The sequence below is a fragment of the Hemitrygon akajei genome, chromosome 1 (assembly GCF_048418815.1).
Source record: "Hemitrygon akajei chromosome 1, sHemAka1.3, whole genome shotgun sequence".
NCBI lineage: Eukaryota > Metazoa > Chordata > Chondrichthyes > Myliobatiformes > Dasyatidae > Hemitrygon > Hemitrygon akajei.
In genome coordinates, this window is record NC_133124.1 from 125,453,214 (window position 1) to 125,480,903 (window position 27,690).

General features: G+C 39.9%; 1 protein-coding gene across 2 annotated transcripts in view; it reads right to left on the reverse strand.

The window, feature by feature from the left end:
- LOC140730741 (protein disulfide-isomerase TMX3-like) overlaps positions 1-27,690 on the reverse strand; it is a 119,642-nt gene that overhangs the window by 72,147 nt on the left and 19,805 nt on the right. For both annotated transcript variants that reach the window (XM_073051589.1, XM_073051580.1), the window contains exons 5-8: positions 22,518-22,563; positions 20,168-20,248; positions 18,627-18,726; positions 13,413-13,490 (exon numbers count right to left, since the gene is read on the reverse strand). In XM_073051589.1, the coding sequence (XP_072907690.1) occupies positions 13,413-13,490; positions 18,627-18,726; positions 20,168-20,248; positions 22,518-22,563 (305 nt within the window). The remainder of the gene's footprint in view (positions 1-13,412; positions 13,491-18,626; positions 18,727-20,167; positions 20,249-22,517; positions 22,564-27,690) is intronic.

Sequence of the window (27,690 nt, forward strand, 5' to 3'; positions counted from 1 at the left end):
CCATTCCATCAAGGCTGATTTATTATCCCTTTGAACCCCATTCTCCTATCTTAACCCCATTAGCTTTCTCACCCTAAGTAATCACCTGTTCTTGATTTGTTTGTTATGCCAAACACATGAAGGAAAGCTTCTCCTGATTATCACCTATCACTTCCTTTCAGCTGATGTATCAATGCATTTCAACAGCTCAGTGTTGAAAAACACTTGGAAGATATTGTGGTAGTGGTACATAGCAAGTATTTTGGGTGGTGAACTTCATTGTTCATCATCAAATTGGTTTGGAAGAATCTTAAACCAACAGAAGAGATAGACCTATTTGCCCTCATCCTCACCAGGTTATTCATGGCAGAATCTATCCAGGATAACATCAGTAGAAATGAATACTATTCAGATCTGCAGAGGTGGTCTGTCCTAACATCAAAGACGTCTTTCGTTATGTTGCATGGCTTCCAACTGTGTAAATTGGGACAGACTCATTGTAGTTCAGGCAACTCAGAACTGGGTATTAGTGAGCCAACAACAGGAACAATGTTCAGCATGGCAGTTGGTATTCTCATGCTACAGGATATCTCTCACTTTACTGTCTCCATCATGCATGACACAGAGCTAAATAATCTAACAAAGAGATCCAGTCAAAGTTCTGCAGAGTTTCCAAATTTACTGGAATAGAATGGTGGATAATTAAAATCATTAACAGGAAAAGCCAGTTCCAAAACTCCTGCATCTTCAGTGACAGCAGGGCCCAGGGTGCAAGTGCTAAAGGCTTGGCTGAAGCAGCTACAACTAGGTTCAACCATGCCAATGAACTAACAGAGAACATAGAGCATTACAGATTTTTTAGCCCACGATGTTGTGCAAACCTTCTAACCTACTCTAAGATCAATCTAACCCTTCCCTCCTACATAGCTCTCCATTTTTCTATCATCCATGTGCCTGCTAAGAGTTTCTTAAATGCTCCTAATGTATCTGCTCCAACATCACCACTCTCCATATAATATACTTATCCCTGAAATCCACCCCCCATATTCCCCCCCGTCACCTTAAAATCATGCCCCTATGTATTAGCCATTCCCGCTCTGGAGAAAAAAAGTCTCTCTGTCTATCTACTTAATCTATTCTTCTTATTATAACAGAGCTTTCTTCAGGAATTCATGCCATCAAGTCACCTAGTCTTTAGCTATTTGGATTCACCCCATGTTATCAAGAAGTGGCCAATCAGTACTGGATATGACAAAAAATATGGGTCCTAATAACTCTCCAGCTGTAGCACCGTAGACCTGTGGTCCTGAACTAGTTGAACCTCCGGCTAAGCTGTTGTAGTGAAGTTACAACTATGGACATTATTCAACCATGTAGAAGACTGGCATAGTAGGCCCTGTTCATGAAATGAAATCCAATCCAATTTTGCTTGGAGTCCTAATGAAGGGTCTTGGCATAAATTGTCCACTGTTCATTCCTTTCCATGCGTATTGCCTGGCTTGCTGATTTCCTCCAGCATTTCGTGTTTGTTCCAATTTTGCTAATAACCATCCAGACTATTTTCACTCAACAGCAATGTGACAGTGATGTCATTAACACGGGCAACAAAATGGCATTCACTAACTAATAGTCTGCTTAGCAATGTCCTGTTTGGGTTTCAGCAGGATGATTAGGCTCTATATCTAATCACCCTCTTGAAATCCAAACTAGGTGTTGCTAAGCACAGTATTGGTGAATGATTCAAACATGGACCAAAGTGCTGAAGTACAGTGAGAAAGGATTTGATCACGTATGGCATGAAGAAGCTCTGGTTACTATCCTACAACCATCAGGCTCCTGAACTAGCACAGAAAACTTGACTCAACTGAACTCTTAACTGATTCCACAACCTATGGATTCAATTTCAAGAACTCTACAACTCATGTTCTTAGTGAGTTTGTTTGTTTGGCTATTTTAGTTAAATTAGGTTTTATTTTATTTATTTTTCTATTTATTTTACAATTTTGTTATTATCTATCTCACTATGTGCTCCCTTGCTTGCTTGTCTTCTTTTGGAGATTGTCAGTCTTTGTAGTTTTTCATTAATTCCATTTTTTTTTGTTTTACTGTGAATACCTGCAAGAAAATGAATCTCAGAGCAGTATATGGTGACACACATACTTCAATAATAAATTTACTGTTAACTTTAATAAAAGTGAAATCAATGAGCAGCATAAGAAAAACACACTAGTCCTTGAAATAAGAAAGAGGACTGCGATTGTTCAAGTTCCACTATCCAAGCCCCTGGGCACCAATGGAGGAGAAGTTTAGGGCAGAGTCCAAGATCCAAACACCTTCAGTTTCTTCAATAATGACTGTCTTTCCATCACAAAGTCTTAAGAGGGCATGTTCACAGATGTTTGCACAAACATACAATTCTCTTCAGTAAATTAAGAGAACATCACTGCCATGCAAAAGGAAAGCAACATCCATGGTTGAGAGCAACACACAAAAAATGCTGAAGGAACTCAGCAGGCCAGGCAGCATCCATGGAAAAAAGTACAGTCAACGTTTCGGGCCTCCAGCATTTTGTTGATCATGCTTGGATTTCTAGCATCTGCAGATTTTCTCTTGTTCGTGATTCATAGCTGAGAAGTAGCATTTGTATCATAGAATTATCAAGCAAAGATCATCTCCAGCAGAGGGACAGTAACTATCTCTTTTATAAAGTCCTCACTGTCAGCATCTGAGAAGAATGGGGCATGGGATGGGAAGAAACAAAACTAATCGCCTCTCCATAACTAAAAACTAATTACTTGTCACCAGCAATAACAATTATTAACAGTCAAAGTATTCAATCTGCCATACTGAGAAATCCATACAAATATTTAAAGTTTCTGGAGAGGGAGGGCACCAGATATACGTTAGGAATACCCAAATTTAGGTAACTGAAATACACTGCAATATTATGTCTAAAGCCCAGCTTCTCCAAATGTCTACAATATTCATTAGATCAGAGTAAGAATTGCACCTTCCAGTAACTGGTTTGCATTTGTTTGGTCCTCCTAATTCATGTACCAACTAGCTGTAAAAGGTCAATTTAAATTCAGCCTCATGCATCTATCACACCACCAGCAGACCTGTTTACCTCGCCATTAAACATAGGCATGACAGTCATATGTAGAAAATACAACAGTTAAATGCATGATCAGAAGTCTAATTTTTAAGATTTCGTTTCAGATTTTTTTCTATTTTTTCCAGAATCAGATTATAACAGATAACTGAGTGAATTATTCATTTATAAAATATTAAAATATGCCTTTGTATATTTGTAAATTAAAAGTGCAAGAGACTTTTTCCCCCAGGGAGAAAATGGCAAATACAAAGGGGCATAATTTTAAGGCGACTGGAAGAATATGGGGGGGGGGGGGGGAGATAAATTAGGCACATTTAGGAAATTCTTAGCTAGGCACATGGATGAAAGAAATATCAAGTCTATGTAGGAGGGAAGGATTAGGTTAATCTAAGAGTAGGTTAAAAGGTCAGCACAATATTGTTGGCTGACGGGCCTGTATTGTTCATTAGTGATCTATATTCTTAAATTATTGGTTTAAGGGGGTAAGAAAACCAGCAAGAACATATTAAATTCTTCCCTAAATATCATTCTGCATAGTCTAAAACAAGCTCAGGCAAATCAACCAAGAGGGTGTGTCTGTTAAGAAGTGACTATTAGCCACAAAACCTGTCAATGCATTCTTGATCTATGCTAATGCACAATACAGCACTAACATCATAAAACTGTACAGCACAAAAACAGGTCTTTGGCCCATCACAACAGTACAGAGCATCAAATACCAATCCACATCTATCCCACTTGTTCCTATTGTAATCTCATCAATCCCCTCCCTTAACATCAGTATTTCTCCTGTAACCCACTTATGCTAGGGGCAATTTAAAGTAGTCAATTAACTGTTTTGAAGAGCAATGCGAGGAAATTAAAACTGGAATAGCCACATCAGGATTAGAACCAGAGTGGTTACTTCGAAGACATTTTTGTTAAAAATCAAAGTTTCATTGTTCTATGTGCTGTTTCCATGGTTATGAAACCAGCCATGGTTAAGGATGTAATGCTGAGGCTTTATAAGGCATTAGTCAGACTGGGGTATTGTGAGCACTTTTAGGCCTATTATCTGAGAAAGGATCTGCTGGCATTGTAGAGGGTCCAGAGGTGGTTCATGAGAATGATCCCAGGAATGAAAGGGTTAACAGATGAGGAGCATTTGGTGGCTCTGGTCCCATATTCACTGGAGTTTAGAATAATGAGGGGAGATTTCATTGAAACCTATTGAATATTTAAAGACCTAGATGGAGTGGACATGAAGAAGATGATACTTATAGGGGGAAGAGGGCACAGATTCAGAATAGAAGGATGTCCTTTAAACAGAGATGAGGAGGAATTTCTTTAGCCAGAGGGTGGTGAATCTGCGGAATTCATTGTCACTGACGGTTGCAGAGACCAAATCATTGGGTATATTTAAAGTGGAAATTAATAGGTTCTGATCAGTAAGGGTGTCAAAGATAATGGGGCGAAGGCAGGAGAATAGGGCTGAGACGGATAATAAATCAGTCCTGATGGAATGGTGGTGCAGACTTAAGGAACTGAATGGCCTAATGTCTTATTGTTATGAAAAAAAAACAAGGACTATGCTAAAGTGTGAAATAGTTAAGCAAGAGGTCTGATCATGAAACACCAGGCCCTTGAGAAAAATGGTGTCCTTGTATGACTTAAGCATCCAACAGTAATGGTCAGAAGTAACCAGTCACACACTCCCCCTGTATCTGATTGTAAATGGAAGGTGATAGGGTTGGCACAAAGATGGCAGAAATGGATTGGACTTGGACCAGACTGTCAATACAGAACAAAACCACAGGATGAGAACAGAAAGGAGCACAATGGGCGCATCTGGTCCATATGGAATACCTGGTCGAGTACAGAAGACCTGTGCTGATCAACTGGCTGGAGTGTTCACTGACATCTTTAACCCCTCACTTGAAGTACCTACCTGCTTCAAGCAGCCTTCAATTATACCAGTGCCTAAGAATAATGGGGTAATCTGCCTCGATGTGTATAGTCTGGTTGCACTTGCATCCACTATGATGAAGTGTTTTGAGAGGTTGGTGATAAAATGCATCAACTCCTGTCTGAGAAGCGACTTGGATCCATTCCAATTTGCCTACCGGCACAACAGGTCACAGCAGATGCCATTGCATTGGCTCTTCACTCAACCCTGGAACATTTGGACAGCAAAGATGCAGACATCAGGATGCTCTTTATCAACTACAGCTCGCAGTCAGTACTATCTTCCCCTCAAAACTAATCAATAAGCTTCAAGGCCTTGGCCTCAACAGATCCTTGTGTAATTGGATCTTTGATTTCCGCACTCACTGACCCTAGTAAGTTCAGGATTGGCAACAACATCTCCATAAACTCCATCGGCACAGTAGAACACAAGGCTTTGGATTTAGCACCCTGTTTTACTCACTTTACACTTATGACTTCACATGCCATATTTAAGTTTACTGACGACACCACAGTCAACGGCCGAATCAAAGGTAGTGATGAATCAGAATATAGGAGGGAGACTGAAAATTGTTATTGCCCCAATAACAACCTCTCTCTCAATGTCAGCAAGACCAGGGAGCTGATTATGGACTTCAAAAGCAGGAAATTGGAAGCTTATAAGCCAGTTATCATTGGGGTTCAGAGGTGGCAAGGGTCAGCAACATTTAATTCCTCGGTGTTATAATTTCAGCGGACCTGACCTGAACCCAGCACTTAAATGCAATTAGGAAGAAAGCATGACGAAACCTCTACTCCCTCAGGAGTGTGCGGAGATTCGGATTGACATCTAAAACCGAACGACTTCCATAGATGTGTGGTGGAGAGTATATTGACTGGTTCATCACAGGAAAAACCCTCCTCACCACTGAGCACATCTATAGGGAGTGTTGTCATAGGGGATCAGCATTCATCATTAGGGTCTGTCACCATTCAGGTCACACTCTCTTCTTGCTGATGCTATCAGGAAGGAGGTAGAGGAGCCTCAGGACTCTCGCCACCTGGTTCAGGAACTCCTATTATCCCTCAATCATCAGGCTCCTGAACCAGTGGGGATAACTTCATTCAACTTCATGTGCTCCATCACTGAACTGAATGGACATACAGACCTCCAAACCGTAGTAAGCTTGTGGTCTACAATTTACAATGGGAGATAGAAAATGCATGCCAAAAGGGCAATGTTACAATAGTCATGGGGGATTTAAATATGCAGGTAGATTGGAAAAATCTGATTGGAGCAGGATTCCGAGAGGGGGAATTTCTAGAATGCCTATGAGATGGCTTTTTAGAGCAGCTCATGGTTGAGCCTCTAGAGGATCAGCTATTCTGAATTGGGTATTGTACAATCAACCCGGAATTGATTAGAGAGCTTAAGGTAAAAAGAACCCTTAAAAGAAAGTGATCACAATATGGTGTGTGCTGGGACAGCAGGCTGAGGGTAGCAGACACCAACAGAATTAACAAACTCATTTGTAAGGCCAGTGATGTTGTGGGGGTGGAAACGGACTCTCTGTCGGTGGTGTCTGAAAAGAGGACGCTGTCCAAGTTGCATGCCATCTTGGACAATGTCTCCCATCCACTCCATAATGTACTGGTTAGGCACAGGAGTACATTCAGCCAGAGACTCATTCCACCGAGATGCAACACTGAGCGTCATAGGAAGTCATTCCTGCCTGTGGCCATCAAACTTTACAACTCCTCCCTCAGATTGTCAGACACCCTGAGCCAATAGGCTGGTCCTGGACTTAATTCCCCTTGGCATAATTTACCTATTATTATTTAATTATTTATGGTTTTATATTGCTATATTGTCTACACTATTCTTGGTTGGTGCGACTGTAACGAAACCCAATTTCCCTCGGGATCAATAAAATATGTCTGTCTGTCAAATTCACCTTGAATTTTGAAAAGAAGCTAAAGTTAGATGTATCAGTATTACCAGGGGTGGAGCACACCTGGCACATCTTTAAGAAAAAAGCCAAACTAAACAAGCTAATTAATTAGGTGCCGCCCAGGGTGATTTGAATATCTCAGAAACTGCTAATCTCCTGGGATTTTTACGCACAACAGACTCTGGAGTTTACAAAGAATGATGCCAAAAACAAAAAAACATCCAGCGAGTGGATTTAACAAAATGTTTCACTCACAGTAACAGCCACTCGCTGGATTTTAGTTTTTTGTTTTTGGCACCATTCTTTGTAAACTCCAGAGTCTGTTGTACACAAAAATCCCCGGAGATCAGCAGTTTGAGATACTCAAATCACCCTGGGCGGCACCTAATTAATTAGCTTGTTTAGTTCAGCTTTTTTCTTAAAGATGTGCAGAGTGTGCTCTGGCTAGCACTGCACCCTTGAGTATTACAGTTGAGTAAAGGGAATTACAGAGGCATGAGAGAAGAGTTAGCCAGAAGTGATTGGAAAAGACACTGGAAGGGATGACAGCAGAAAAGCAACGGCTGTTATTTCTGGAAGCAATTCAGAAAACACAGGATATATACATCCCAAAGAGGAAGAAGTATTCTAAAGGAAAGATGACACCACTGTGGCTAACAAGAGAAGTCGAAGCCAACATAAAAGCCAAAGGGAGGGCATATAATAGAGCAAAAAATTAGTGGGAAGTTAGAGGTTTGGGAAGCTTTTAAAAACTAAAACTAAAATAGTCATTAAGGAGGTTAAGATGGAATATAAAAGTAGGCTAGCCGATAATATTAAAGAGGATACCAAAAGTTTCTTCAGATACATAAAATGAAAAAGAGGCGAGAGTGGATATTGTACCATTGGAAAACTATGCTGGAGAGGTAGTAATGGGGACAAGGAAATGGTGGTCAAACTGAATAAGTATTTTGCATCAGTTTTCACTGTGGAAGACACTAGCAGTATGGTGGAAGTTCCAGGTGTCATCAGGGATCATGAAGTGTATGAAGTTACCATTATTAGGAGATGGTTCTTGGGAATCTGAAAGGTCTGAAGGTAGATAAGTCACCTGGACCAGATGGTGTACACCCCAGTGTTCTGAAAGATGTGGTAAAGAGATTGTGGGGGTATTAGTAATGATCTTTCAAGAATCACTAGATTCTGTAAAGGTTCTGGAAGATCCCCCATGAGAGACTCATCCAGAAAGTCATGAGGCATGGGATCAGTGGAACCTTGGCTGTTTGGACAAAAAAATTGGCTTACAGAAAGAAAGCAGAGGGTAGTAGTGGAAGGAAAGTATCCTGCCTGGAGGTCGGTGACTAGTGGAGTGCTGCAAGGATCTGTCCTGGACCCCTGCTCTTTGTGATTTTTATAAATGACCTGGATGAAGAGGCAGAAGGATGGGTGAGTAAGTTTGTGGATGACATGAAGATTGGAGGAGTTGTGGATGGAGCTGTAGGTTGTCGAAGGTTACAAGAGGATACAGACAGGATGCAGAGTTGGGCAGAAAAGTGGCAGATGGAGTTGAATCCGGACAAGTGTGAGGTGATGCATTTTGGAAGGACAAACCAGAAGGCTGCGTACAGGGTTAATGGTTGGTAACTTAAGAGTGTGGATGAAGAGGGACCTTGGGGTTCAAATCCATACATCCCTCAAGGTCGCTGCACAGGTTGATAGGATAGTTAAGAAGGCCTATGGGATGCTAGGCTTCATTAATTGGGGGATTGAGTTCAACAGTAGAGAGGTCATGTTGCAACTCTACAAATCTCTGGTGAGACCACACTTAAGAGTATTGTGTTCAGTTCTGGTCACCTCATTATAGAAAGGATGTGGAAGCTATGGAGAGGGTGCAGAGGAGATTTACCAGGATGTTGCCTGGATTGGAAAACAAGTCTGGGACTTTTCTCTTTGGAGCGTAGAAGGATGAGAGGGGACTTGATAGAGGTCTACAAGATTATGAGAGGCACAGATAGGGTGGATAGCCAGTACCTGTTTCTCAGGGTACGAATAGCAAACACCAGAGGGCATATGTACAAAGTTAAAGGAGGGAAGTTTAAGGGAGACATCAGGGGTAAGTTGTTTGTTTTTTTTAAAACACAGAGGGTTGTGGGTGCCTGGAATGACTTGCCAGGGATGGTGGTGGAGGCTAAAACATTAGGGGTATTTAAGAGCCTCTTGGACAGGCACATGGATGAAAGAAAAATAGAGGGTTACAGGGTAGTGTCGGTTTAGTACTTTTTTTTTAAAGGAATATAGGGGTTGGCACATCATTGAGGGCTGAAGGGCCTGTACTGTGCTGTAGTATTCAAGGTTTAGGTCTAGGTTCCGGAAGACTGGAAAATTGCAGTTTTTTTTAAGATAAAAGAGAGAGAGGCAGAAGAAAGGAAATTATAGGCCAGTTAGTCTGACCTCAGTGGTGGGAAGGTGTTGGAGTTGACTGTTAAGGATGTTGTTTTGGAGTACTCAGAGGCATATGATAGCATGGTTTCCTCACTGAAAATCTTGCCTGACAGATCTGTTGGAAATCTTTGAAGAAATAGCAAACAGGACAGGCAAAGGAGAATCAGTTGATGTTTTGTACTTGGATTTTCAGAAAGCCTTTGACAAGGGGCCACACATGAGGCCACCTATTAAGCTACGAGCCTATTGTATTACAGGAAAAGATTCTAGCATGGATAAAGTAGTGGCTGATTGGCAAGAGGCAGAGTGGGAATAAAGGGAGCCTTTTCTGGTTGGCTGCCGGCAAAGGTCTGTGTTGGGACCAATTCTTTTTATGTTATTTTATGTCAATTATTTGAATGATGGAATTAATGGCTTTGTTGCAAAGTTTGTAGACGATATGAAGATAGGTGGAGGGGCAGGTAGTTTTGATGAAATAGAGAGGCTACAGAAGGACTTAGAAAAAATGAAAGGTTCGACTGTTTTCTAATACAAAAAAATACAAAAGAAAACTGAGGCACAAAGGGACTTGGGAGTCTTTGTGAAGGATTCCCTAAAAGGTCAATTTGCAGGTTGTGTCTATGGTGAGGAAAGCAACTGCGATGTTAGCATTCAAGAGGACTAGAATACAAAAGAAAGGATGTAATGTTGAGGCTTTATAAAGCACTTGTGAGGCTTCACTTAGAGTATTGTGAGCAGGGTTGGACCCCTCATCTTAAAAAGGATATGCTGAAACAGCGGAGGGTTCAAAGAAGGCTCCTAAAAATTATTTCGTGATTGAATGGTTTGTCATATGAAGAGCATTTGATGGCTTGGGGCCTGTATTCACCAGAATTCAAAAAATGAATGGTGACCTTATTGAAACCTATCAAATGGTGAAAGGCCTTGAAAGAGTGGATATGGAGAGGATGTTTTTTTATGGTGAGAAAGTCTTAGACCAGATGACAGAACCTCAGAATAGAGGGGCATTGTTTTAGAACTGAGATGAGGAGGAATTTCTTTAGCCAGAGAGTGGTGAATATGTGGAATTCTTTGCGATAGGCAGCTGTGGAGGCCAAGTCTTTAAATATATTTAAGGTAGAGATTGATAGATTCTTGATTAGTCAGGGCATGAGGGGATAGGGGAGAAGGCAGGAGATTGGGGCTGAGGTGAAATAGATCAGCCATGATGAAATGCCAGAGCAGGCTTAATGGACCAAATAGCCTAATTCTGCTTCAATGTCTTGTATCTTTCTAGGGCAGTTCATCTCACGTTCCCAATACTTAATGCTTATTTATTTATTATTTCTTTTTTCTTTTGTCTTTGCACAGATTGTTGTTGTTTGCTCATTGATCGTTTGTCTGCCCTGTTGGGTGCAATCTTTCATTGATTCTATTATGGAGAATGTCCACAAGAAAACAAATCTCAAAGTTGTATATGGTGACATATGTGTACTTTGGTAAGAAATTTACTTCGAAGTTTTGAAATTTGAAGTACTTCCGCATTTCCTGCAATGCTGGAATTCAGAGTTAAAACACTGCTGATGTTGGAAATATGAAACGAATGAGGATGCTGGAAATTCCCGACAGGTTAGAAACACCTACATTAGATGTTGATCAACTTGCATCAAATTTACATAGCTAATCTAGCTAGTTGTGACATAAACAGGAAAGGCTGGTTATGTAACAATGTTGAATTTGAGCCATTCGTTCACTATGTGCCATTTTGTATGATGTGGGTGATCATGTTCTTTCCATGACCCTGTCTGTTCCTGACAATTTTTTCTACAGAATCAGTTAGCCACTGCCTTCTTTAGGCAGTGTCTTTACAAGACAGGTGACCACAGCCATTATCAATACTCTTCAGAGATTTCTACTTGGCATCAGTGATCGCATAACCAGGCCATGTGATATGCACCAGCTGCTTGTACAAACATCTCAACCTGCTCCCATGGCTTCACATGACTCTGATCAGGGGGTCTAAGCAGGTGCTACACCTTGCTGAGGGTGACCTGCAGGCTAGCAGAGGGAAAGATCACCTTACACCTCCTTTGGTAGAGAGGTATCTCCTTCCCACCACCATTAGATGAGATATCTCCACCCCACCGCCCTTAGATGAGGAAGTGGAAGAGTGTGTTAGTAAGTTTGCAGATGACACAAAAGTTGCTGGTAGTGTGGATAGTGTAGAAGGTACAGATAGGATGAAGAACTTGGCTGAGAAGTGGCAGATGGGAGTTAAATCCAGTAAAGTATGAAGTAATTCACTTTGGAAGGTCGAACCTGAAGGCAGGATACAAGGTTAATGGCAGCAGTCTTAATAGTGTGGAGGAACGGAGGGATCTTGGGGTTCACGTTAATAGATCGCTAAAAGATGCCATGCAAGTTGATGGTGTGGTTAAGAAGGTATATGGTATGTTGTCCTTCATTAGTTAGGGAATTGTGTTCAAGAGTCACAAAGTAACCTTACAACTCTATACCACGCTTGGAGCATCGGGTTCAGAGGAGATTTACTAGGATGATGACTGGATTAGAAAGCATATCTTTTGAGGATAGGTTGAGCAGCTAGGGCTTTTCTCCTTGGAGGGGAGGAGGATGAGAGCTGAATTGACAGAGGTGTACAAGATAAGAGACATAGATAGATAGAGGTATTTAAAATTATGAGGGGCATAGATAGAGTTGACGTGGATAGGCTTTTTCCATTGAGAGTAGGGGAGATTCAAACAAGAGGACATGAGTTGAGAGTTAAGGGGCAAAGTTTAGGGGTAACACGAGGGGGAACTTCTTTACTCAGAGAGTGGTAGCTGTGTGGAACCAGCTTCCAGTAGAAGTGGTAGAGGCAGGTTTGATTTTGTCACTTAAAAAAAATTGGAAGGTATATGGACAGGAAAGGAATGGAGGGTTATGGGCTGAGTGCAGGTAGCTGGCACTAGGTGAGAGTAAGCATTCGGCACGGACTAGAAGGGCCGAGATGGCCTGTTTCCGTGCTGTAATTGTTATATGGTTATATAGATTGAGTGGAAAGCAAGATACATTTTCCCAGGCCAGAAATAGTTAATAAAAGGGGGCATAACTTTAAGGTGCTGGGAGGAAAGTATAGAAGGGGGATGTCAGAAGCAAGTTTTTTTTAAATATATAGAGTGGTGGGTGCATGGAATGTGCTGTCAGGCATGGTGGTGGAGGCAGATACATTAGGCACATTTAAGAGAATCTTAAGACACATAATTAGATGGATGAAAGAAAAACTGAGGGCTACTGAATGTAGGAGGGAGGTGTCAGATTGATTTTCGAGTAGGTTATCATGTTGTCACAACATCATGGGCCAAAGAGACTGTACTGTGCTGTAGTGTTTTCCATTGCCTTAACTCATCATTGTGTTAAATTTGAGTTAACTAAAATGAAAGGTAAGCTCATGACTTAGGACTAAAGTTATTTTAGCTTTTTTTTGCTGTCCTTGTCTATAATGTCACTGATAAAAGTGCCTATATTTTTTTATATAACAAGTCACCATTCACCAAAAAGATCAACTTTGATATCACTATTTACTTTGATTTTTTTCCCCCCCAAGAACTTCCACAAGTAGCTATAATGTAAGGTATGGATTGGGCCAGACTTGGTAAATCAATATTTAAGCACCCAAATTATACATCCCAAGCTCCCTGAAGTATCTTGAACTTGCATTGCAGGAAACTTATTTCTTCCACAGTGGTCAGATTTCAATTCATTCATGCAATTCTCTTTAAGTGTTAATGTAGTGGTAATGAAATAATAAATAATGTATATAAAGAATTAAACGCAACATGAATAATTCTATGACTCAAACATGAAAGGTGAGAAACTTTAAGAATAAAAACTGTTCACCTGTAGAATAATTGAAACCATTTTAAGAAGGGAAAAAGGGCCATAATGATGCTGATATGAAGTCCTTCTAGCTATCTCCCACATAATGGCATTTATACCACGGAACAATTATCACTGGGCTTCCTCATATAATTTGAGAAGTTTACCTGCGGCAAAGCATCCTCTGAAGCAGAAAAGAAGTAGGTGTACACAATCATTTCTGAGGCCACTTCAAAGAACTTCTCCTGAAGGGAGCAGAATGCCAAATGATTAACAACAGTTCTCCATTTCCCCTTTCCATTAAACAAAAAAAAAAGCTTAGCAATTTCATAAAAATAATTAACATGTTTTCCCAGATTTACTCATCGTTTATTGATTACAATTGTTAAATACATTCATGATTCAGAGACATAGGTCCACCAGCATTCCTCAGTGCAAATGCTGGCAAGTTTCTGGAATTGTGTGCGTACACAGTGATGAATTAACAGGGCAAGACTGGTAGCTGGCATCAAGTAGCAGAGAGATACTTGCTGAGAGTTCCAGTACTTAAGGGTAGCACAATAGTGTAGCAGTTAGTACAATCATTTTAAGGCAGCCTTACTATTTAATTCAATGATGCAATGTAATGTTAAAACACTAGAGGAACTGATTAACATTCTGCTACGTTAACACAATGAACCATACAAGTCTACAGCATGAAGCCATTTAGCCCAGAATGTTGGTATTAGCTTTACTGGAACAGCTGAAAGTGATGTAAACTGTTTCCCCCCATTTTTTTTTTGCATTGCTTCAATGGTTTGTATCTCAGCAAGTTCTTGCTACAACATAGTTTCCATACTGCAAACAAATATATTTAAAACAATATCGTTTGAATTCTTCCTTTAGCAAATGGTCAACCTTTCCCCACTCCCACCGTAACACCTCTGCACTGACTTAGTATTTGAGGAATGCCTTTCACCAATCTATTACCAAAATCTTATTTTCCATTAATAAATCTCCACTTGGTCTTCTCTACTCCAATGAAAATCGTTCCAGTGAATTTCATTGAACCATTATTTCTTACATCCAACAATCAATCTGGTAAACTTGCATGATGCTTTTGTTCCTTTAACAAATTGATCTGTTTTATAGTTATTGTTATCCATTCTTCCCATTTAAAAGCCGAAGATCCTTTTATCATTTTTCAATGTCTAAATTTGTTAGCACTGACCTTTGGGTTCATTCATTCCAATTCCATTCAGCAATACCAATTTATCCAAACCCTGGTTTGGACGTGCTCCTTAACAACAGTATCTCATTGCCAATTTTATCAAAACTTCTGTACTTGTGAACTTTTAGCTTTTTATCAAATGAAATTAACTTGAACATTTCTAAGAAGCACATCAATTTTATATCATGATTTTGAATTCTAAGAGCATGCAACAAGACCAGACTCACTGTCCTAAAATTACTCAGCTTACAGGACCGGAAGTGTTATAATTGAATGTATGAGGGATATAGAATATAGTAGATGATGTTGTAGCACAGTTTGAGATTGGCAGGTATGACACGCAGCACCCGCAAAGCTAACAGTATTGTGAAGGACCCCATGCACCCCCCACACAAACTCTTCTCCCTCCTGCCATCTGGCATAAGGTACCGAAGCATTCGGACACTCATAATCAGACTGTGTAACAGTTTCTTCCCCCAAGCCATCGGACTCCTCAATACTCAGAGTCTAGACTGACATCTATATCATTTATTATTATATTGTAGTTTGTCCTCTACTGTGCCTATTGTCTTGTTTATTAATTATTGTACTGCCCTGCACTGTTTTGTGCACTTTATGTAGTCCCGTGCAGTTCTGTAGTCTAGTGCAGTTTTGTATGTGTAGCCTTGTGCTGTCTCACATAGTCTAGCGTAGTTTTGCATTGTTTCATATAGCACCAGGGTCCTGGAGGAACACTGTTTCGTTTTTACCGTGTACTGTACCAGCAGCTTATGGTCGAAATGACAATAAACTTGACACAGTACAAGAGAGAGAGAGAGAAGATAAAGTCAGATGTATCAGTATTGTAGTGGAGTAAAGGGAATTACAGAGGCATCAGAGAGAAGCTATCCACAATTGATTGGAAGGGGACACTAGCAGAGGAAAGAATAACCAAAAGATTGTTCAGATATATAAAGAGTATCGAACTACTAGAAAATTACGCTGGAGAGATAGTACTAAGGAACAAAGAAATGGTGGTTGAACTCAGTAAGTATTTTGCATCAATCTTCACGTGGCAGGCACTAGCAGTATGCCAGTAATTTGAGAGTGTCCATGGGCCTAAGAGAGCATAGTAAGCCCAATTTCACTGGTTGGGAAGATGTTGGAGTCTATTAAGGATGAGGTCTCAGGGTACTTGAGGTACATGATAAAATAGGCCACCAAAGTCAGCATGGTTCTCTCAAGGGAAAATCTTGCCTGACGAATCTGTTGGAATTCTTTGAAGCAATAACAAATAAGATAGTCAAAGGAGAATCAGTGGATGTTGCAAACTTGGATTTTCAGAAGGCCTTTGACAAGGTACCACACAGGAAGCTGCTCACAAGTTAAGAGTCCAAGTTATTACAGGCAAGTTACTAGCATGGATAGAGCATTGGCTGATTGGCAGGAGGCAAAGAGTGCAACCTTTTCTGGTTGGCTGCCAGTGACTAGTGGTATTCCGCAGGGGTTGATGTTGGGATTGCATCTTTTTATGTTATATGTCAATAATTTGGATGATGGAATTGATGTCTTTGTGGCTACATCACAAAGATAGGTTGGTGGGGCAGGTAGTGTTCAGGAAGTAGGGAGGCTGAAAAACTGAGACAATTCAGGAGAATGGGCAAAGTTGTGGCAAATGGAGTATAGTGTCGGGACGTGTATGGTCATGCACTTTGGTAAAAGGAACAAAAATGCAGACTATTTTCTAAATGGACAGAAAATTCAAAACCCCAAGGTACAAAGGGACTTGGAAGTCCTCGTGCAGGATTCCCTAAATGTTAACTTGCAGGTTGAGTTGGCGGTGAGGGAGGCAAATACAATTTTAGCATTCATTTCAAGAGGACTAGAACATAAAAGTGAGAATGTAATGCTGAGGCTTTATAAGGCACCGGTGGGCCTCTCTTGGAGAATTGTGAGCTGTTTTGGGCCCCTTATCTAAGGGAGGAGGTGCTGACATTGTAGAGGATTACTGGGAATGTACTTGCTGGAATTTAGAAGAATAGGGGTGGAATCTCATTGAATCCATTGAATGTTGAAAGGCGTAAATAGAGTGCATGTGGAGAGGATGTTTCCTATAGAGGGGGAAGTCTAGGATCAGAGGGCTCAATCATAGAGGGATGTCCGTTTAGAATTTAAATGAGGAGGAACTTCTTCAGCAAAAGGGTGATGAATCTGTAGAATTTGTTGCCACAGGTGGCTATGGATGCCAGGTCATTGGGTGTATTTAAGGTGGAGATTGATTAAGTTCTTGATTTGTCAGGGTATGAATGGTTACAGGGATAGGCAGGAGAATGGGGTTGAGAGAGAAAATGGATCAGCCATGATGAAATGGCAGAGCAGACTCAATGGGCCAAATGGCCTAATTCTGCTCCTTTTTTATGGTCTTATGGTAACCTTTGATGCCTTGACTAATCAAGAACCTATCAAACTCCACCTTAAATATAATCAATGACCTGGCCTCCACAGCCATCTGTGGCACTGAATTCCACAGATTCACCACCCTCTGGCTAAAAGAAATTCCTCCACATCTCTGTTCTACATAGATGTCCCTCTATTCTCAGGCTGTGCCCTCTGGTCCTAGACTCACCTACTTAGGATGCATCCTCCCCATATTCACTGTATCCAGACCTTTCAATATTCGATTGGTTGCAATGAGATACCCCCTCATTCTTCTAAACTCCAGCGAGTACAGACTTAGAGCCATCAAACGCTCCTTATACGTTCTCTTTCATTCTTGGACTCATTCTCATGAACCTCCTCTGGACCTTCTCCAATACCAACACCTCTTTTAGATAAGGAACATAAAATTGCTCACAATACTCCATGTAGTATGACCAATGTCTTGTAGAACCTCAGTATCATATCCTTGCTCTTAATATTCTAGTCCTCTCGAAATTAATGCTAACGTTGCATTTGCCTTCCTTACCACCAACTCAATCTGCAAGTTAACTTTTAGGGAATCTTGCACAAAGTCTCCCAAGTCCCTTTGCACCTCTGACTTGAATTTTCTCCCTGTTTAGTAAATATTGAATGCATTTATTCCTTCTACCAAAGTGCATGACCATACACCTACCAATGCTATATTCCATCTGCCACTTCTTTTTTCATTCTCCCAATCTGACTAAGTCCTTTTGCAGACTCCTTGCTTCTTCAACACTATCTGCCCCTCCACCCGTCTTTGTATTGTATGCAAACTTGGCCACAAAGCCATCAAATCCGTCATCCCAACCATTGATTTATAATGTGAAAAGTATCCCAATACAGAGCTCTGCAGAAAACCACTAGTCACCAGCAGCTGATCAGAAAAGGCCACCTTTATTCCCACCTCTTCCCTCATGCCAGTCAACCAATCTTCTACCTATGCTAGTATTTTTCCTGTAATAGCATGGCTCTTGTTAAGCAAATTCATGGAGCCATCTTGTCAAAGGCCTTATGAAAATCCAAGTAAACAGCATCAACTGACTCTCCTATGTCTATCCTGCCTGTTATTTCCTCAAATAATCCCAACAGATTTGTCAGACAAGATTTTCCCTTAAGGAAACCATGCTGGTTCAGGTGACTCTGGCCTACTTTATCATGCACTTCCAAGTACCCCAAAACCTCATCTTTAAAAAAGAACTCCAACATATTCCCAGCCACTAAAATCAGGCTAACTGGCCTAAAATTTCCTTTCTTCTGCCCCCTCCCTTCTTAAAGAGTGGAGTGACATTTGCAATTTTCCAGTCCTCCAGAATCTTTCCAGAATCTAGTGATTCCAAGATCATTACTAATACTTCCACAATCTCCACAGCCACCTCTTAAAGAAACCTGTAGTCTATCTGGTTCAGGTAACTAATCTACCTTCATACCTTTCAGCTTCTCAAGCATCTTGTTCTTAGAAATAGCAACTGTGCTCACTTCTCCCCACTGAAACAGCAAGGTTTGATATTCTCTTGAGCAGCACGATGTCCATGAGACAAGAGACACTTGAATCCTCTCAATCACACGGGATGGAAATCTTTGATTTCTCTGGATTGGTCAGTGTAAACAGGATAGATCTTGAGCAAAAGTTCTATTTACATTTATATTCCTCAAAGTTTCTAAAGTTATTGCAGGCAACTGGGAAAATGTGATCAAAGCAGCTCTATGTTTAAAATAAATACTATTTTCATACCTTCAGTGGAGATTCACCTCCAACATAAACATAGAAAACCGGATGCCTCTTTTGCCAATGGTCAAAAAGTTGAGGAGTGGTAAGTGATCTCACCAGCGGCCTATTAATAAAATGAATGAAAAATGAATCAAAATAATAACTTATCAAAGTTCAAGTAAACATTTATTGCTGGTTCCATGTGCCCCACTTACATGCGAATGACTTGGGTGCACAATAAATTAAACTCTGCAACCTTTCCTGATGCAGCCACTGTTCGTATGACTTACATTTCCTTGGTTCTATTTAACAACCACCAAAAACATGTCTATTATAAAGGACAGATCCACAAATGTAACACATAGATTCAATTAGATTATATGTAAAACTAAAATACAGTGAAACTTCATTACTTAGGCAAGCTTGGAATAGAGTCGACTACTGGAAGTTAATCCAATTAACACTAACACTTTTTTTTGGATGTTAGTAGTATATTTTCCAGTCAACCTAGAAAGTTTCACAAGGGAATGCAGGAACAGGGACCTTGGCATGAGAGGGAGGGTGGAAATTAATACCTAGTGAGCCAGATGCCAAAACACAGGGACTTCTGAACAAGTAGATAGAGTATTATTTGAGCATTGCTGCAAATTAAGTGGATTCAGATTGAAAGATCCGGCAGAAATTAGGCATGGACACTCGCCTCCCCAGCATTGAGGACATCTTCAAAAGCCAATGCCTCAAAAAGGCAGCATCCATTATTAAGAACCCCCCACTAGTCAGGATATACCCTCTTTTCATAACTACCATTAGGCAAGAGGTATAGGAGCAAGTAGATTCACAGCCAACATTTTAGGAACAGCTTTTTCTCCTCCACCTTCAGATTTCTGAAAGGATAATGTACTGATGAACATTACCTCACTATATTTGCTTACTTATTTAATGTTTTATATATTTTTTATTGTGGTTTATAGTATATTTTATAAATTGCACTGTACTGCTGCAAAATGTTTTATGATATATGTCAGTGATAATAAATCTGATTCTGAATGATATACCTAGGAAAGTGCCATACCTTTACAAACATCCACCCTTCACTGAACTACCTCCATTCACTTTCCATTCAATCTCAAGGACTGTTGGGTCTGAAGACTCATCATCTGACCCAAATTCTGATTTGCTTTGAAACAGCTTTGGCCTGTTCTCAAATTTCAGATCAAAATGTTCAAATTAGGATGACGAAATGAGGAATGTTTAACTCTTTTTCATAGCCTTGTATGTGATCTCCATTCATTAAATACAGCTGACACAGATACTTCAGCTTCAAATTCTCCTGCTTCTTCTGATTTGCATGATCTTTACATCCACCCCAGGGGAGTTATGGGGGGAAATGGGCACCTGATGTGGCATCCAAAAGATTTGGCTTTTGATAAAGCAGCACTCACTAAAATTTGTAGCAGAATACAACATAGATTTTTGTCCTCATTTCTCTGGGTGGGACAAAAGGCCAAAATGCTTCCAACTCAACTGACCCAAGATTTTAAAAGAAAACTGGTCATTTTACTCACCCTGATACCCTGTTAGCAAATTCAATTATATCTTCTTTTGTACGAGGTCCTCTGTAATTATAGGCAAGATCTCCCTTTAATCTGTCAATACAAAAGACACATCCTGATCAAATGCAAATGCCACAGCTTATCAGGCATCACCCCTTGATGCAGGTGAGTGACTTCAAACGACAAAATCTAGATGAATTCAGAAGTACATGGTTACCAATAATATATACTGAACTCATTCTTTTCATTAGATCTGTACTGCTATTAGGTTATAATAAAATAGATTCATTGTCTTACTTCTCCAACTCAAGTCATACCATGGTACACCATGCAAGATGCAAAAGATACACCATGCAAGATACTCATGACCTTCTGCTTCTTTCTAATATTGCTCTGAATGATTTAATTTGCTCAAAGTTAGAGTATGGCGCAGGAAAGGCTTTTAACCTAACCAAAGATCAATCTATCCCTTTTCTCTCACACAGCCTTCCATTTTGCTTTCAGCTATCTGCCTATCTAAGAGTCTCTTAAATGTTCCTAACGTATCTGCCTTCACCACCACTTGTAGCAGCACATTCTATGCAGCTACCATTCTGTGTAAAAAAAATCTGCCTCTAACATCCCACTATACTTTCCTCCAATTACCTTAAAGATACGTCCCTTGTATGAGCCACTTTCGTCCTGGGAAAAAGTCTTGGGCTGTCCATTCGATCAATATTTCTTATCATCTTGTACACCTCTATCAAGTTACATCTCAGGTTCTTTCTCTCTGAAGAGAAAAACCCTACCTCATTCAACTGATCTTTATGTTTTTGAATCCAAGTTTCATCCTGGTAAATCATCTTCATAACTGTGAAGGTTCAAAGTAACTTTATTGTCTAAATGCTTATATGTCACCAGATACTACCTTGCCATTCATTTTCTTGCAGGCATTCACAGTAGAAGAAATACCATAGAATCAACGAAAAACTAAACACAAGGACTGATAAACAACTAATGTGCAAGACAATTTGTGCAAATACAGAAAAAGAAGTAAAAATAACAATAAATAAATAACTACATAATACCAAGTCCTTCTGATAAATTATCCACAACTTGTATCCATATCATTTTGAAACTGAACTAAAAGTTGAGTCACTGATGCTCTCATATTAAAATTGTTGCTGGCTTCAACGTATAAGCAAGATTAAAAATGGATTGAACCAAGCTTATAACGTATTACACATTAAAAATAAAGTAGGCAATCTTTAGTCCATCATCAAACTTCTCACGAGTGCTTCATTGTACATGAGAATTTATTGAAACATGTACTCATTAAAAACACGCATTCAAGAAAAGGTAACACTAGATAATTTAATTACTCTCCCCCCCCCCCCCCACTTCACTTGTGGGAAATTATGAACTGATCATGATTCTGGAGCAACAGACAATGTTGCTCAGTGAACTCAGTGCGTCAAGTAGCATCTGTGGGCGAAAAGGAAAGGAACTGTTGATGTTTTGGGTTGGCATTGCATGTATGGAGGCCAGAAGTGTGACCATGTACACTGGTCATGTGTACCTTTGATAAAGTTTGGCACAAATAATTAAAAAATGAACCCACAACAATCAAAGCTAATCTCACAGTACAGCATGGGCCAGAGACGCAGAGTATGGAAAACACATGTATTCTCTGTATAGCAGACGTGATAAGCAGTGCTCTTTAACACCTGCATCAAGCCTCATATTTTCCACTCTATTTAATGAAACAATAAAATTGTATGTCTAGGTTTGCCCAATAGTGGCATAGTAAGTCATGGAAGAAATGGGAGCAGTTACAAAAAGGCCACAGACAATTTAAATAACTAGGCAAATAGAGTTTAAAAAAAATGTAAAATATGAAGTCATCCACTGACAATTAACAAAAGAAACCTGTGAAACAGTAAAATAAGTTTAGGGTCTAGATATACAAATGAACAGGCAAGCAACACACAGCTTCACAAAAAGTCAATAAAAAGGTAATTAATCTCAGCCTTGTTGACCTTTAATAAAAACGTGAACAAATGGTTGTGTAATTGCTTTCTATATCCCACTAACATCTGCAATAATGGCAAATTTAACAAGAACTATGCCGTTTGGAGAAGAAGTTAATGCTGATTAGCTGGATTGATGTATAAAACCTATAGTTGGGGTCTCTCTTAAAAAGAAGAACCTTAGCTTATGTAAAATTAAATCTGAATAGAATATACTTTATAGCCGCAGGAATCTTCTACATGCAACTCAGTCAATTTCCAATTCAAATCAATTCATAATGGAAGCCTTCAACAATATTCTGTCACACCAAAGGCACAATACAATAACAAACATACAACAATTCTTAACTTACAATTTGATAGTTGGATAACCTCGGACACCAAATTCAGAGGCAATACCTGGGGGGAAAGTTTAGAATAGGCTTAAAAATTATATTTCTAAATATATGTATTAGTTTACATGAGTTAATCTTTATTCAACAATACAACAGCACTACTCAGCTTGGAATTGATTGGAATGGTGCTTCACTCAATAGATATTTTATTATTAGGTCCAGTTAGGTCCAGGAGTGGAACCTGGAGTCCACCCATTTCAAGTTTCAACAGGTTGTGCATTCAGAAATGCTCTTCTGCACACCACTGTTGTAATGTGCGGTTATTTGAGTTACTGTTGCTTTTCTGTCAGCTTGAACCAGTCTGGAAATTCTTCTCTGACATTTCTCATTAACAAGGCTTTTTCACCCACAGAACTGCCACTCACTGAATGTTTTTTGTTTTTCACACCATTCTCTGTAAACGCTAGAGACTGTTGTGTGTGAAAATCTCAGGAGATCAGCAGGTTCTGAGATACTCCAACCACCATGTTTATTTACTGAGATACAGCATGGGATAGGCCCTCCAGCCTTTCGAACTGCACTGCACAACAACTCCTATCTTAACCCAGCCTAATCAAGGGAAAATTTACAATGTCCATTTAACCACCTACACTGCTTTGGACTGTGGGAGGAAACCCACATCTGGAACTAAAAGTCATTCCGCAGTCAAAGTCACTTAGATCACATTTCTTCCCCATTCTGATATTTGATCTGAACAACTGAATCTTAAGAGACTTTTATGCATTGAGTTGCTGCCACATGATAGGCTGATTAGATATTTGCATTAACAAATAGGTAGTTGCCAGTGAGTGTATTTTCAAGTAAGTTATTTTAATGCAACCAAAAGAAAACACATGAAGAAACTTCAATGCTTATGCCATACTCTGAGCTACAATTCCAGCGAGGTTCATCAAACCATAAAGATGGTGGCTGATGCAATCTGTTATTGGTTATTGTTTCTTATTGATCTAAATACAGCGAGTTGGTCGCTATCTTTCTAAATCTGTTAAGTGCTAATGGCAGTCAAATGCAAATCAAAAGCTTTCACCAAAATCAAGGACAGAATGTCAGCATCACTTAGGCAGTAAATGATTTTTTTCTGCTTTTTTGGAGAAATTGACTATTTCTGAAGAGGTGCATATTGTCTGCCTACACGTTAAGCTTTCCTTGTGTGACATCAGTCTTTGTTACATCGTAAAACTTTCGTGGATTTGGTGCTATCATTAGAAAACTGTAGATTTGAACAACTAATTTGAAACTAAACTTTCAAATCTAATACCATAGTTAATAATGCATTGAACAGCAAATGTCTTTCACAAAACCCATGGTAGATGCTGAGGCTGTAATGTATGTTTTTATTGCACCATGAATTAAAAACCATATTCAAACTGCAGAGAACATCCTGCAGAGTGGGTGCAAGCTTCTAAAAAAAAATGAGTGGGGCCTGTCAGGACTTTCAGCAGTCGTGAGATCATTTGTCCAATTGATAAGAGCCGTAATAAAGAAGCTTGTTTGATAGGATCCAGAGAGGTGGTTACACATAAGCTACAGGACACAGGCAACAGGGTGACTCTCAGGATAGAGAAAGGGGATAGGCAGGCTACACCTTGTGGGCGTTCCCTTTAATAAAAAGTATAATGTTTTAGGTAATGTTTCCAGGGGAGGGGTGATTTAGCAAAAGGAAAATCACAACAGTTAGGTCTGGCACCAAATCTGGCTCTGTACTCAGAAGAAGGGTGGGGTGAAGAGAGCCCAGCAGTAGTCATAGGGGATTGATTGGTTAGGGGGACAGACACGAAGTTCTGTAGACGAGACAGAGATTCCTGATTGATAATGTTGCCTCCCAGGTGCAAGGGTCATTGACATCTTGTACTGAGCCCATAACATCCTTTAAGTGGAAAGGTAAACAGCTAGATAACACTGGCAGAAAAGGTGATGAAATCTTGGAGAATAAGTTCAGGGAGTTAGGGGCTAAGGTTTAACATGTGGCAAAGGAGATGGTGCAGAAGGGAGAGCTGCAGGTTTTTAAATCATTGGGCTCTCTTCCAAAGGAGACCTGTACAAATGGGATGGTGTACACCTGAACTGAAGGGGGGGCCAATATTCCAGGAGGAAGACCATAAGATATAGGAGCAGAATTAGGCCATTTGGCCCAATGAGGCTCCTCCACCATTTCCTCATGGCTGATCCAATTTTCCTCTCCTAACTCCTGCCTTTTCCCCATATCCCTTCATGCCCTGACCACTCAAGAATGTATCAGCCTCTGCCTTAAATATACAGTGCCCATAAAAGTACTCACACCACCGCCCCCCTTTGAAATTTTCATCTTTTATAGTTTTACAACATTGAATCACGGTGGAATTAATTCAGCTTTTTTGACACTGATCAACAGAAAAAGACTCTTTCGTATCAAAGTAATCTAAATGAATTACAAATATAAAACTCATTACATAAGTGTTCATCCCCTTTAATATGACACCCCAAATCATCACTGGTGCAGCCAATTGGTTTTAGAAGTCACATAATTAGTTAAATGGAAATCTGTGTTCAGGCAAGGTGTTTCAATTGATTACAGTAAAAATACACCTGTATTTGCAAGGTCCAACTGCTGGTGAGTCAATATCCTGGCAAAAACTACACCATGAAGACAAAAGAATGCTCCAAGCAACTCTGCAAAACGGTTATTGAAAAGCACAGGTCAGGAGATGGATACAAGAAAATTTCCAAGTCACTGAGTCCCTTGGAGTATAGTTAAGTCAATCATCAAAAAATGGAAAGAATATGGTTGTAAAACTGCCTACAGCAGGCAGTCCTCAAAAAGTGAGTGACCGTGCGAGAAGGGGACTAGTGAGGGAAGCCATCAATATACTTACGACAACTCTGAAGGGGTTATAAGCTTCAATGACTGAGATGGGAGAGACTGGGCATACAATAACTGTTGCCCAGGTGCTTCACCAATCACAGGTTTATGGAAGGGTGGCAAAGAGAAAGCCATTGTTGAAAAAACTCAAATGAAATCTTGGCTAGGGTTTACCAAAAGGCATGTGGGAGAGTCTGAAGTCAGCTGGAAGATGTTTCTATGCTCTGATGAAACCAGAATTGAGCTTTTCAGCCATCAGAATAAATCCTATGTTTCGACTTAAAGCAGACACTGCACATCATAAACACCCATCCCTACTGTGAAGCATGGTGGTGGCTGCATCATGCTGTGGGGATGCTCCATTGCAGCAGGCCCTGGAAGGCTTGAGAAGGTAGAGGGTAAAATGAATCCAGCAAAATACAGAGAAATCCTGGAGGAAAACCTGATGCAGTCTGCAAGAGAACTGCAACTAGGGAGAAGTTTTGTTTTCCAGCAAGAGAATAACCCCAAGTGTAAAGCCAAAGCTACACAGGAATGGCCTAAAAACAACTAAGTTAATGTCCTGGAGAGGCCAAGTCAGAGTTCAAACCTCAATCCAACTGAGATTTTGTGACTGGACTTAAAAAGGGTTGTTCACTCACGATCACCATGCAATCTGACAGAGCTTGAACAATTTTGTAAAGAAGAATGGGGAAAAGTTGCAGTGTCCAGATGTGCAAAGCTGATAGAGACCTATCCACAGACTTAAGGCTGTAATTGATACCAAAGGTGCATCTACTAAATACCGACATGAAGGGAGTGAATACTTAAGCAATCAATTATTTTGTGTTTTATATTTCTAATTAATTTAGATCACTTTGTAGAGATCTGTTTTCGCTTTGACATGAAAGAGTCTTTTTCTGTTGATCAGTGTCAAAGAAAGCCAAATTAAATCCACTGTGATTCAATGTTGTAAACAATAAAACATGAAAACTTCCAAAGGGGGTGAATTCTTTTTATAGACACTGTAAAAAAGACTTGGCCTCCACAGCTGCCTGTGGCAAAGAATTCCACAGATACACCACTGTCTGGCTAAAGAAATTCCTCCTCATCTCCATTCTAAAAGGATGCCCCTCTATTCTGAGGCTGTGTCCTCTGGTCTTAGACTCTGCCACCATAGGAAACATCTTCTCCACATCCATTCTATCAAGGCCTTTCATCATTTGATAAATTTCAATGAGGTCACCCCTCATTCTTCTAAATTCTAGTGAATACAAGCCCAGAGACATCAAACACTTTTCATATGACAAACCATTCAATCCTGAAATAATTCTCTTGAATCTCCTTTGAACCCTTTCCAGTTTCAGCAAATCCTATCTAAGATAAGGGGCCTAAACAAGCTCACAATACCCCAAGTGAGGCCTGACCAGTGCTTTGTAAAGTCTCAACATTACATTCTTGCTTTTATATTCTAGTCCTCTTGAAATAAATGCTAACATCACATTTGCCTTCCTCACCACAGACTCAACACAGACATCACATTTGCCTTCCTCATCACAGACTGTAAATTAACCTTTCAGGAATCCAGCACAAGGACTCCCAAGTCCCTTTGCACTTCCGCTTTTTGTATTTTCTCTCCATTTAGAAAATATGTAACCTTTTATTTCCTCTACCAAGGTGCATGACATTTCCCGACACTGTATTTCATCTGCCATTTATTTGTCCATTCTCCTCATCTGTCTAAATCCTTCTGTAGCTTCTCTACTTCCTCAAAACTATCTGCCTCTCCACCTATCTCTGTCTGCAAACTTTGCAGCAAAACCATCAATTCCGTCATCCAAATAAGTAACATATAATGTAAAAAGAACAGAGGGCTATGGTTCAAATGTGAGTCGATGGGACTTGGCAAAAAACAGATCAGCACGGACTAGATGAGCCAAATGGCCTATTTCTGTCCTGTAAGTGTTCTATGAGTATAGCAATTTTCCATACTTATTTAGAAAACAATTGCAGCTTTTTTATTCCCCTTAGCTTCAATATTTTCTATTTTATTCTAACATTTTGTTCACAAAAAAAAACACTAAAATACCCTTCCATCCACCCAGCACCCATGTTCAGCCCAGTTTTTCTTCCAGGGGACTGTGTCATATTTTCATATATGCGAAAGTAAGACAGACTTTTGATCAGACCATGTTAGTAGATATTAATAGGTAGTCTCCACAAATGGTTGACATAAGACCAGAATTAGTTTAACTAATAAACTTCAATTTCCCCCTTGAGAAGGATGTGAAACTTACAAGAAGTAACCAAGAC